Source organism: Protopterus annectens, chromosome 3.part1 (assembly GCF_019279795.1).
Source record: "Protopterus annectens isolate FY-2018-M chromosome 3.part1, PAN1.0, whole genome shotgun sequence".
Classification (NCBI taxonomy): Eukaryota; Metazoa; Chordata; order Ceratodontiformes; family Protopteridae; genus Protopterus; species Protopterus annectens.
The window spans coordinates 1008141972-1008155904 of record NC_056732.1 but is presented as its reverse complement, the minus strand read 5'-3'; the positions used below and the strand labels follow the sequence as shown (position 1 = coordinate 1008155904).

The following is a 13933-nucleotide window of genomic DNA, read 5'->3' as shown; positions in this document are numbered from 1 at the left end:
GAGGGAAAAAGACTATTAAGTACAAACTTACAGGTTGTACAAGGTACTGAAAGATCCTAGAGGGGGAAGATGGGAAAACTTTCTCAAATACAGGGAATTAGTGTGGCAACTAAAGTTAGATGCAGCTACAGGACAAGGTATGAATGAATATATTTCTATCTTAAGTGTTTTAAAATTAAGGAGAGCTAAATTATAAATTTTAGAAAGCATAAGTTACCGGACAGGCATTACATCTTAAGAGAACTTTGTTTTTTACTAAAAATATGATACAAATTTACATAAAAGGCAAATGGAATAAATAATATCAAACTAATTGATAACATGAAGTTTGAGATAGAAAAACATATTGCTTCTGCATTTTTTACTGTATATGGGTGACTATTCGTAAGTGGATTAAAATAAACTATTGATGTAATTAAGCAACTTGTTTCTGATGATCATTCCATCTTCATACACTGATTGGTTTGAGTTTCAGTAGATCACAGCATTCTCTTTCACCAACTACAGGACATAGGCATTAGCTCTTATGTCCTACCATAGTTCCAAAATTATCTTTCAGACTGTTACTCCTGTGTCAAAGTTCAGTTCAATTTTTCACCTTCAGCCAAACATAGACATAGGCTGTCACAAGACCCAATACTTGCACCCTTTCTATTCTCCATCTATATCAACAAATTGCCCCTTTGAGTTACCTCACCTACCCCCTACTAGTTTATGCTGATGATTTGGTCTTATAATGCTGAAATCAATCCCTCACAGTTCTGCAAAAAGAACTTCAGTCAGACTTCCTCTCCCTTACTGACTGAGTTAACAGTAAAACACGTGTACTTAACTTTTTCAAGACCAAACAGAAACTGAGCAAAACCTCTATTCATTAAATATCAGTGAGCACAATAACATCGCTATAGAAAATATTAACACATTTAAGTATACCGGCTGTAGCTTGACCCATCATGCAACTTCAACCTCCACCTCGACAACAAACAAAATCTACTTTTACTCAAAGCCCTCCAGAAGAGCAATAAGCAAAGGGATTGTACTCTCCAATCTACAGTATTGTCTTTCCCTAAAAGCATACACCTTAATAAGAAATGCCACAATCACCAATAAAATTTGCAAATTCATCACCTTCTCCCCTAAACGAGAACACCACAGTGAAACACTACAACAAGCAAAGTGGTTCCCAGTCAAACAAACAGATAACCTTCTACCGGGCTCACAAACTTATAAACTTCTTCATAGTCAAACATTTTCTCCTTTAGCAGCCAAATGCTGGAATCAAGACCATCAACATCTGCACTACAAGGCTTTAAAACCAAGCTCTAGTGCGCAGTTCACTGTTTTCTACAATAGGCCACAAACTAGGGCAAGTCTATCCCCACCATTCTTAAATAAACTTCTTACCCAAAATGTTGTGTTCATCTAAAAGCATGTCTTTAGCAACTTGCTAAATGCCAGTGTCATCTCTCTAGCTAGGTGACCTAATTTTACTACTACTGTTGTGTATTTTCATTCCAACAGCAGTTAGCTATAAATCTCTCAATGCATAGCATACTCTGGTTATCACTTTGTCTCAATTGTATATAATTGAATATACCTGTTCTTTATAATCTTTACAATAATTATCTTTATTACCATATCCTGAATCATACTATTAATATGGTACTGCATTTCTGTACCTTAATGAAACTGATATAAAATTGTACTTCTTTACTTTATATCACTCCTGGACTGAGACTGAAATTGGTCAACTGAGATAAGTGCTTTGTCTCAGTTAAAACACTCAAATAAATACATAAAGCAAACAAACTCAAAACAGTTACACTGAATACTTATGTCATGGACAGTTTCTTACAGTACCCATACCTCTACATCACTTCTTTCCAAATTACAGAAATGACAACCTTACCTTATTACAATAGAGAGTAAGCTTTTTAATGCTAAACTGATTTTTAAGCACTTCACTCCAGGTGTGAAATTTATTTACTCATCTGAATTAATGGAAGTGCCACAAAATTATAGGCAGAAACCCAATAGTAATGTATATATACTTATCTTAAACTATTTTACCAAGGATGTGTTTATATTTAAGAAGCTGGTAGATCAGTTTTATGCTATGCAGACTAAGCATAATAATTTTTAAGGCTGATAATGGTTGTATATATGCTCATATATACCTGATTTTTTATTTTATTTATGATCCAGTAACAATGCAAATGAAATGACAAAATATGGACCACAGGTGTGCGTGTGTGTGTATATATCAATCATAAAGTGGGCCCAACTATGTTCTTCATCAGAAAGATTTTCTAGCAATAAGTGCTAATGGTGGATATCACAGGATGGCATATAACTTTAAAATTGTTAAAATGATTTGAATAATACAGCTCTTCAAATTTGATTCTTTTAGTACATGACCAAATTAATCCACAAGATCAACCGAAGCAGCACTTTTACCTGGTAAGCTCTCTTTGAGTGTGTGAAATTAACACTCCTATTGTGGTGCATGTGGCATCTAGAAACTGCTAACTATAGCACGCAGTGTGAGTGCCACCTCTCTTTAAGCATACAGTGAGAGAGAAATGCAGATGGAGAAAAAATTCCACAGTGAGGCACAGTTGTATAAGGTCTCATTTTAAACAGTGTTTTACTTGCTTAATGCAATCAGATGGCTACAGTTTTCATATAACATTTTTTTTAAATCAAAGGGTTAAAATAAGACTTCTCCTAAAATACCATAGAGAGAACTACAGAAGAAACACTGACATTGCATCTTAAGATAATGTTGTGTGACGTTGTCAGAGAAGAAAAAAATACTCACTAACTATATGTCCAGTTGTCTGAAATGCCAATTCCACTATACTTTCATCCTGGTCAGAAGCAGCTAAATGAAATACAGAAAATATATTCTTCCAGCCCGAGCGAATATTAGCAGCCTGGGAATTGACCATCTGGGCTATACAGCGCACTACCATGTCTCTGATGGTTGGGGACCTCAACAATAAACAAAAACAGAACATATTCCACATGTTAAATTGCAGTCGTAGTATATGATCTTATTTTTAAAGGCTGCTCATGCTAAGAACTGACCTGTATCTGGCATAAAAGGTATTCTCCAACTGCTGAATTTACTGCACATCAGTAGTCAAGTTGCTTCAGAAATACTCAGTCTGGGGACCTAAACCTCTTCTGCAACATCAATAAAATGGTTTGGAGGGCAGGTTTATTTTGCAGAGGGTACCACTACTGAGGAAAAGACTCCCTGTACACATTAAAAAAAAAAGTTCACCCTTATCCATTTTCAACAGCAACTTCGATCTATGGATGGGAAACAGAACATTAACCTCAGAAATGTCCCCTGTACTACTAGTAGACAGAGGTAGCTCCTAAATGTTTTATCTAATGCATGGGTACTCTCAAATTATCTACAGTGTTATCCCAGTTATTCTCATTAGGGGAAATATATAATTATTGACCATGGGATGGGTAAGCCCTGTCTATAATCAAATGGGATTGTTTATCTCGAGCACAAAAAGGGAAATTGGTTACGCTTAAAATGGCCTGCAAGGGCAGCTAGCCTAATAATTGCCTATCAACCTATACAATGAATAACTATGCCAAAACATAAATTAAAAAATAAATAAGAAAGGAAACACAGTAATTCAATGCATTCCATGTGTCTAACATACCTGTTTTTCTTCATTATGTGTTCAAAAGGCCTTAAAAAATCCTTCTGAAATCGGAAATTAGCTAGCTCTCCCTTCTCCAGGAACTTCATTGACAGCTGCCTTAAGGAGTCAACAGCAAAAATAGCCACATCTTCATTAGGATTACAGCCAACCTAGCATCAAATACAAGAAATGTATTTTATATGTATTACTGCACAAAACGTGTTGCAACACAATATGATCTTAGTTACTCAAAGAAACCATATTGCTTTATCAAATATAATGCTAGCTAAAGAAGCTCACAATTACTTTGGATATAGGTCGCTCTGTTAAAAAGAACTTCACTGACAGAGTTCTCTGACTGAAAACCAGTGATTCAGAGCTGCATTTGGAGAAACCTAAAATTCGACAAACCTGAGTTTTTATTGTGGGGGCAAAGTCTGCGCCTTCTACACCCAAAAATGTAATAACCATATCCTGCAGAAAAGCAATTTCATTCAAAATCAGCCCTAATTTTTTTGATAAAAATTACCTGTTCAAGCAATATGAAAGTGACAAAATGGTGTACTTCTTGTTTATAGCATGCATTACAACAGTCTTCAGAAAATGAATGAATATAATATATAATGGAAGGAGTAAGAGTTTTTTTATTTTTTTTATTTTGGCAATTCCACTGGCTATGTTTCCAGTAAACATAAACAGAGAAATATCTTGACCTGTAAGAAACACTGGGAAGCCAACCAAAGTGAAGAATTAAAAAGTCTCTCCATCCATCTCACACAGTCTAGACTTCTACAGTAACAATAGCCATGGTAAAAATAATAATGAAGAAGGGGAATCTCACAGAACAAGAATAGGACGAGGTGAAGATGAAATAAGGGAGTATTTGGATAAAACACATGCATTTAGAAAGGCTGATGTTAAACAACTATTTTTTGATAATAACACTAAACAGTATGGAGAACATCGATGTCTGTGCTGTAACTGAAACCTGGTTCAAGGCTCCTGAGAGCACCCCAGCACTATCAGGTTTTACCTCATATCATGCATTCCGGCCCCAAAATCCGGACAACACCAAGAAAGGAGGGGGGGTGTCCATATTCATCAAGGACACCCACACCTCAAGGTTGGTGGCAACGCACGATGCATCGGAGACCATCCAGGTGCAACTAACCATAGGCAAGACTGCTATGCAATTTGTAGCATGTTACAGGCCACCCTCTCAAACTCAGGAACCTCACATAGCTTTCCTGAAAACACTGGAGGGGATAAATGTATCTCCAAACACCATCATACTAGGTGACTTCAACTACCCTAATATAGACTGGGATCACTACTCAAGCCCAAACACTCTAGCCCAAAGGTTCCTGGAGTTCATAAACTCAAATGCCATGGAACAACTGGTCACCATCCCCACAAGAGGTGAAAACATACTTGATCTCATCATCACGAACATGGGATCACAATGTTCAACACCGGAAGTATACCCCTCACTGGTGAGATCAGATCATAAACTAATCTCACTGGAGGTTCTCATCCCGCCCCCACCTGAGATAAAAAAGACCACAGTGAAGAACTTCTCAAAAGCCGACTTCACATTTCTAAAGACTAGTGTGGTCTCCTTTAAGGCCCCCGAGCCGGTGGTAAACATTACTCAAGCCGCTGAATCACTTACAAATGCCTTCTACCAGCACCTACAGGACTGCATGGATCAGGCAATCCCAAACAAAACAAAGACTCTTTGTACCAAAGGCAAGTGTCCAGTCTGGTGGACCCCAGCCATAAACAAGCTCTACAACAAAAGGAGGAAGCTACTACAAGATAGAGCAAAATCCTTAAAAGGTAAGACACCTTTGATCATTATAAGTAAAAAACTAAGAGCTCTCATAAAATCATCCAAGGCAAATTTTGAGAAAAAAATCGCTAGGGACTCAAAAGACAATCATAAGGCCTTCTTTAGCTATGTTAGAAACCTGGGAGGAAACTCCCAGATATGCTCAGAATTAGTTCAAAATGATGTGAAAATTACTGAACCTACAGACATTGCCAACATACTGGCTGACAGGTTCAGTGCAAACCCCCCCCCCAAAAAGGAGAGATATCTATACCAGAGGATTGTAGCCCCCCAAACATCTCTAACACCCAGGTGAGAACTGCTCTCTCCAAGGCGAAAAACACAGCATCCATGGGACCGGATGGTGTCCCTGGCTGTGTGCTCCACGAACTCAATGAGGAATTAAACCCGCAGTTAGGCCAGCTGTTTAATCTTAGCCTCACCTCACGATACGTACCCAAGGAGTGGCGTACGGCAACTGTGGTCCCACTTCACAAAGGCGGTGCCTCCACCGACCCTGGAAATTACCTTCCCATCAGCTTGACAAGCCTGATCTGCAAAGCCATGGAGAGGATCATAATGGAACTCATAAATAAAGACATAGGGAACTTGCAGACTTTGGATCCAACCCAGTTTGGCTTTGTCAAAGGCAGATCATGCCTTTTAAACTTGGTTGACTTTTCCGAAACAGTCACCAAGGCCATTGATGAGGGAAAGACAGTCCATACAGCCTACCTCGACCTGGCAAAGGATTTCGACACAATACCCCACTCAGGTATCATTGAAAAACTCATCAGCTTAAATGTAAACCCATACATCACAAGATGGGTTGCAAACTGGCTAAGTGACAGAACCCACAGGGTCAGAGTTGCTGGCGCCATGTCAGACTCAAAGCCTGTCACAAGTGGTATCCCACAGGGCTCAGTCCTGGGCCCACTCTTGTTCGGCATCTACTTTTCTGAAGTACAAGCAAACACAGGAGGGTTATGGCTGACAAAGTTTGCAGATGACTGCAAACTGGGCCCCATAGTCGAAAACACATCTGACACAGATATCCTTCAGAAGGGTCTCACAGAAACGGATAAAGTACAGTTTTGTACCTACCATAAATGTAGATGTTCGAGGATCCACATTGCTGCAGTCCTAACCATTGGGTAGTCCGCTGTCCAGTCGGCCCGAATACCAAAGTATATGGCTGACGTCGGTCAAGGTGCATTAGACTGATGTCAGGACGTCAGGGTACTAATGCGCATGACCGACGTCATATCCTCAGTCTTTTCTTGCCCCAGATGTCAGAAGACCCTAAAAAGACAAAGCCCAAACCAAAACACCAAAAAACCCTGCACCAAACATATATACAATATATACAAATGCACAAGAATATATATATATATATATACTAGCACACGCCACCACCCCTAAACACAGAGGGGAAGGAGGGAGGGTAAATTGGACTGCAGCAATGTGGATCCTCGAACATCTACATTTATGGTAGGTACAAAACTGTACTATGTTCTTCATTCCACATTGCTGCAGTCCTAACCATTGGGTAGAATCCCAAAGCAGAGGTAAGGGAGGCTGGCAAATCATAAGGAAGCAGGAGCTGTCAACATGCCTTGCAAAATAGCTGTGGCAAAACCAGCCCTAGATTTAGAGTAGAGAGGAAGATGGTAATGCTTAGAGAAAGTATGCACTGAACTCCAAGTAGCTGCCTCCAAAATATCCTTAGTTGCCACCCCCCTTAGAAATGCTGTTGAAGTGGCAGTAGCCCTAGTGGAATGAGGCCTAATCCCAGCTGGAATCTCTTTGCCATGATGGGAGTAACAAAATGAAATGCAAAACCCAATCCACTTAGAAATAGTTTGTTTAGACACAGGCTTGCCCTGAGAACTCAAAGCAAAAGAAACAAACAACTGCTGAGACTGCCTGAAATCCTTAGTCCTGCTTAAATAATAACGTAACTGCCTATGGACATCTAAAGTGTGCAAAATCTTTTCCCCCTTATTTTGGGGATCTGCATAGAAAGTAGGCAAATGAATAGTTTGGTTTAACGCCACACTAGAAACCACCTTAGGCATAAAGGAAGGATTAGTACGTAATGATACCCTATCCTTATGGAAAATCAAAAAGGGCTCTACTGCCATAAGGGCCTGCAACTCAGACACCCTTCTTGCAGAAGTAATAGCCAACAGAAAAGCAGTCTTCCATGACAAGTATTTCAATTCAGCAGTAGCCAGGCTCAAAAGGTTGTAGAGTAAGTTTTTCCAACACAAAATTGAGATCCCAAGCAGGAGTAGGAGCTCTAATGGGGGTCTTATATTCTTTGCCCTCTAAGAAACTGCTTGAACAAAGGATGCGAAAACAATGGTGGGTCACAATCATAGTGAGCTGAAATTGCTGCAGCATGAATCTTAATGGAAGAGAAGGACAAACCTTTGTCCAATAACTCAGTAAGATATTGAAGAGCCACACTCAAATTAGGCTCAGAAATCTCCAAATTCTTTGCTGTACTCCAAAATAAAAATCTCTTCCATTTTTCTGCGTACACTTTCCTTGTACTAGGTCTTCTAGCTTCCATAATCACATTTAAAACTTGTTGAGGAAGTTGAGACCTGCTGTGTTTCAACACAGAATATGCCAGGCTGTTAGATGAAGAGAGTGAAGCTTGACATTGAGCAGGTGACCGTCCTTCTGAGATAACAGATGTGGAATCAAAGGTAAAGGCCATGGAGGCTTCCTTACCAGACTCCTTAGTAGTGGGTACCAGTGTTGCCGAGGCCAATCTGGAGCTATTAAAATCATCCTTGGCTTGTCTTGTCTGACCTTTAAGAGCACCTTTGGAAGAAGAGGCAGAGGTGGAAAGGCATACACATGAAGATTTTTCCAACTGAAAGAAAGAGCATCCACTTTCCAAGCTGTGTGATGAAACCCCTTTGTGCAAAACTTTGGCAGCTGGTGGTTTAGTGGAGAAGCGAACAGATCTATGTCTGGAGTTCCCCATGACACTGTCAATTTCTGAAATACATGAAGATCCAGTTTCCACTCATGGGGATCCATGATTTGTCTGCTTAACACATCTGCTAAGGAGTTCTGTGCTCCCGGCAGAAACCTTGCCTGAAGAGTTAGTTGCAAGCTGAGCGCAGTCTCCCATAAAATCATTGCTTGCCTGCATAGAGGATAAGAATGTGTTCCCCTTGTTTGTTGATGTACCACATGACAGTTGTGTTGTCTGTTAGAATCAACACCTGCCCTGGAAGAAGTAACTCCTTGAAAGCCATTAATGCAAACTGGACTGCTAACATCTCCTTCATGTTGATATGTAGATGCTGTAGTCTGGCAGGCCACTTGTCTTGTATCCACTTTCCATTTAGATGAGCTCCCCAAGCAATGTCCGAGGCATCTGTCGTTAAAATCTGACTCGCCTCTGGCCGGGTCACAGAGAGTCCCTTGTTTAGGTGACATTCCTGAGCCCACCACAAAAATTCTTTTGAAGGCAAGGTATTCTTTGATTGACACTGTCCAAATCCTGCCTGTACTGTGTCCATACATTTTGAGATACCATTGCAGCTTCCTCATATGCAGTTTGGCATTGAGAAGCACCAGAATACAAGATGCCATGAACCCTAATGCTTGAAGGACTGTCCTTGCAGTCAGCACGGACTGATGAGATAGTTGATGGAAGTAAAGGGATAGACTCTTTTGTTTGTCCGGGGTTAAAAAGGCCATCTGGGCTGCTGTATTCAGTCTCACACCCAGAAAGCACATGTCTTGAGAGGGTACTAGACTGGACTTTATTTCGTTCACAGAATACCCTAGGCATCTTAGCACTGCTATAACATATTCCAGATGCTGTAGAAGGTCTTCCTTTTCTTGAGCCAGAATCAGGCAGTCGTCCAAGTAAGGATAGATTTGAATTCCTTTTAGCCTGAAGTAAGCTATCACTGGAGCCAGAACCTTTGTGAATACTCTGGGCAGTAGATAAGCCAAAGGGCAATGCAGAGAACTGATAATGAGAATTTCCAGCTCGAAAACGCAGATACTTCCTGCAACTTAGTCTTATAGGCACATGAAGGTAAGCTTCCTTGAGATCTAAAGTTACCATCCAGTGATCTTTGCCCAGCAGAGGTAAAAGCTGTTGTAACGTCAACATCTTGAACTTGGGAATGTCCAGATAAGTGTTGAGGATAGATAAATCCAAAATTGGTCTCCACGTGTTCCCCTTCTTTGGTACTAGGAACAGGCGAGAATAAAATCCTAGGCCCCTTTCTGATACAGGGACTGGCTGAATGGCCCCTATTTGGAGTAACAGAGAAATTTGCTTGTGAGCCTCTTTCCTTTGTGGAGGAGGAACGTCTGGCATGCCTTTGAAAGGGGCAATGTATGGAAATAAAACCTGTAACCGTGGTGAATGATATCCAACACCCATCTGTCTTGAGTAATTAAATCCCAATTTTCTTTGAAAAGAGACAGTCTTCCTCCCAAAGGAGCTGCCAGACGAGAATCTACTGGCAGCTGAAAAGGCAGGTCATTGGGTCTGTTTACGAAAGGACTGACCCCTGCCCTCACCAGAAGTCTGAGCAGGTGAACTCCTGTTCTAGGCCTAAAAGAACCTTGAGCTCTGCCCCTACCACGTCTAGACCTACCCCTAGACTGGGAATCATAAGCAGGATATGTCCATCCCTTAGTAGGCCAATTTCTACTAAACTTCGGTGGCTGCACCTGCAAAAAAATCTTTAACAGTTTGCATAGACTTAGCTTTGTCCTCCATTTTCTTTAAAACTGCTTCCACAGGCGAACCAAACAACACATCAGACTGTAAAGGAGCATCCAAAATCCTTGTCTTAACATGCTCAGCTAAATTCTGATCCCTCAACCAGGCATGCCTGCGAAGAACAGAACTAGTGGCAGCCACCCTCGAGGAGGCCTGTACAGCATCAAAACCACATTGCAAAGAATGCTTACCCACTTGTTCAGACACATGAACTAAATCCAGCAACTCTTTACACTCAATACCTTCCGCCAAAGCATCCACCTTAGATTTCAATTGTGAAAGGAGATAATTTTGATATTTTAGCATGTGAAACTGACAATTCAACGCCCTCATGGCTAAAGTGGAAGAAGTATACACTTTCTTTCCCCATCTATCCAAAGCCCTTGCCTTTTATCAGTGGGAGCAGGGTTTTTAACAACAGAGGCCTTAACACCTTTAGGTCCCTGAGAAACAGTTTCCGGGTCTGCCCTAGGACTCTTAAAAAGATACTTATGAGCTTCAGGCACCCTATAGTACCTATCAGGTTTAACAGGAGCAGGAGGCAAAGAATCAGGGTTCAGGGAAGCCTCTGCAAAAACATCTTCCACCACATTCAACACAGGAGGTATAGCTAAGGGCCTATGCTGGGGCAAAACAAAATTCCCTAAGCCTTTTCCTGGAATCAGAGTAATCTTGGCCTTCCCATTTAAAGTGCTCCCTCATGGAATGCAGAGTCTCTGAAAATGAGAAATCCTCAGGAGGAGAAGCTGTAGGAGTGGAATCATCCACATCAGAATCAGAATAAGGAGGATACTCCTGCAAGTCTTCCGCAGAAGACTCAGAAGCCTCTGAACACTGTTCAAAACTCTCAAACTCAGGTTCCACCCTAGGCCTCTTATCAGGAGGGGGCATAGAACCTCTAATCATAGTAATCAAATCTTCTGCCATTTTAAGCATATGTTTCTTAGGCACAGAACCTGAAGTGCTAGGAGAAGCCCCCACTGAAGCTAAACTTGGCCTACCTCTCAAAGAAGTTTTGGAAACAGAAGGAGAGGCTCTAACTACCTTGGGAAGAGAGGGAAGAACAGTTACCTGAGAAGCCCCCCTCAGCCTGGCCTACCTCCTGAGAAGGCACATCCTGTAACAGTAAAGTCTCTGCCTGAGACTCCAAAGAAACTCCTGGCAAAACCTCTGGCTCCACTGAGCCTTCTAAAGAACCGACGTCCGGGACTGCCGGTTCATCAACCCTAGGCTTCGCTGTTTTGTCCTTGCGCTTTTTGGACGAAGCGGGCGTCGGAGCATCCGACGGCATATTATAATTACAACGCTTCCCAAACACTAACCTGGCACAGTCTAACCTTCTCTTAATAGTGCGTTTGTTAAATCTAGCACAAGAGCGGCATCCAACAACGTCGTGCTCAGGCCCTAAACAAGGTGTACACAAAGTATGGTAATCCCTATGAGGTATCTGTTTCCCACAAGAAATACAGTTATTCACTTTTCTGACATCCGGTTAAATACTGAGGCAAGAAAACCAAAATGTTCCCCAACGGGGTACTTAGCCAACTTTGATTCGGTCTGAAACTCCGACTTCAGAAAATTTCAGAACGCCAACCTGCACTCGCAAAACTGCTTCTGCATCGGACCATGCGGCAAAAAAGACTGAGGATATGACGTCGGTCATGCGCATTAGTACCCTGACGTCCTGACATCAGTCTAATGCGCCTTGACCGACGTCAGCCATATACTTTGGTATTCGGGCCGACTGGACAGCGGACTACCCAATGGTTAGGACTGCAGCAATGTGGAATGAAGAACATCTGGTGCCAGAGCCATGGCCTAAAGTTAAACGCCAAGAAATGCATAGTCATACCCTTCGGGAAAAACAAGGTTACCCCTAGCTACCATATAGGTGGCAATCCACTGAGCACATAAGAAGTTATCAGGGATCTGGGGACCCAGGTTGACAGTAACCTTTCGTTTGACACTCACGTTGCTAAAGTAGTTAGGAAGACCTTCTACATTGCCCACCTGATCATGAAGGGATTCACATCTAGATCAAGGGAGGTCATTGTCCCCCTGTACTCATCACTCATCAGACCAATGATTGAGTACAATGCCCCATTCGAAATGTATCTGACCCGACACCTGCAGCAGCTGGAAAGGCCCTAGAAGTTCCTCACCAAAAGGATAAAGGGTCTCAAAAATATGTCTTATGCTGCCAGACTGAAAGAACTCCAGCTCTATTCAGTCGCTTACCGCTTGCTCAGAGGTGACCTGTGCCTGACATACAAGGCCATGTCAAACCCAGATTTGATGAACATGCTTCACCTCAAAAAATCTAGATCCCTCAGAACTACAAGGGTGGGAGACTTAAACCTTGACAATGTTATTAATAGGACGTGCTGGAGGGACAGATTCATCACCCAGAGACTCCCTATGCTGTGGAACAAAATCCCGGTACATGTGAGGCAGAGCACCTCGCTGGCCTTGTTCAAGAGAAATCTTGACCAATGGATGGGAGATCGCAGATATACCCCAGGGATTACCTCAGTGTCACTGCTTGACAGAGGCACAGCAAAATAATGGGCATATTTTTCTTCAAACTAAAGGGGTGGCGAAAGCCACAAAACTCTGGGCTAGGCTTATAAATGCCCTTGGGCAGATAGCCTAGTACGAACCTATGAACCTATGAACAAGCAAAAACATGCATCACAATTACTTGAACAAAAGAAAGCAGAAAGAGTTGGAGCCAAACCCAGGGTCCCTATAACAAGAATTATCAGAGGATGCAAGTAAAACAAGATGAAGAGGGCAACTTCCCTGGTCACAAGCTGTTAGAGGGCACAATTGGCATATACCATCAGAGTGGGACTGCAGTACTGACATTGTTTAATGAAGCTGAGATGGTAGCATGGCTTCTTTAAAGAATGCAGATATTGCATGCGCAGTCATGGCTAGGACCTGCAAAAGTTATTCTCCATGGCCTGCTGAACAATGGCATAGCTTGAGTTTGTGCCACCTGGGGCTGTCTTGAGTTTGCTGCCCTTCCCCCCTCACAAAATCATGGTCGAATGGGGCCCCCCACAATACACCCACCCCCCGCAGCCATTCCAATGTCCCATTACTTGGCTATTTTGCCCCATTTACCATAAACACACTGTAATGTGTGTACTTCTTTATTTCTAAGATGATTATTTGGATAAATTGGATTTCATTTAAAACTTTTATTTTAGATTTTATTGCACAAACACTAAGAGACATCTGTTAAAACTTTTGTTTTATATTTTATAGCACAAACACTAATAGATATCTGTTAAACAAAGGCATACAGTCTCACAATGAAAACAGACTTGGCATTATAACTTCTCTGCTGTTGAAACTCACATTCATTAAAACAGCCTTGAAACCCACATTTAAAGAAAATGCACCTGGCCAGTGGCAGATTAAGATTACCTTTGGGTTGTTTTCTAATCATAGGCCCCCTACACATGAAAGATACATGTGTTCTTTGATACACTTTCCTGACTGTATTAAATGACATTCATTGTATAATACAGCACACTTGTTAGAGCGCATTTTAAATTTATTGTTTTGAACATTTTTCCATTACGCAATGAAACAAAATGCATGAACCAATAATGACAAAACTGCCCAATTCAGAACATTTCCATCGTAAAA

At 41.4% G+C, this 13933-nt stretch overlaps 1 protein-coding gene across 2 annotated transcripts in view; it reads right to left on the bottom strand.

Annotated features, from left to right (window-relative positions):
* The window catches only part of ARFGEF1 (ADP ribosylation factor guanine nucleotide exchange factor 1), a 4299619-nt gene that overhangs the window by 1332414 nt on the left and 2953272 nt on the right, over positions 1-13933 (bottom strand). For both annotated transcript variants that reach the window (XM_044067163.1, XR_006364243.1), the window contains exons 26-27: positions 3690-3841; positions 2822-2994 (exon numbers count right to left, since the gene is read on the bottom strand). In XM_044067163.1, coding sequence (XP_043923098.1) covers positions 2822-2994; positions 3690-3841 — 325 coding nt within the window. The remainder of the gene's footprint in view (positions 1-2821; positions 2995-3689; positions 3842-13933) is intronic.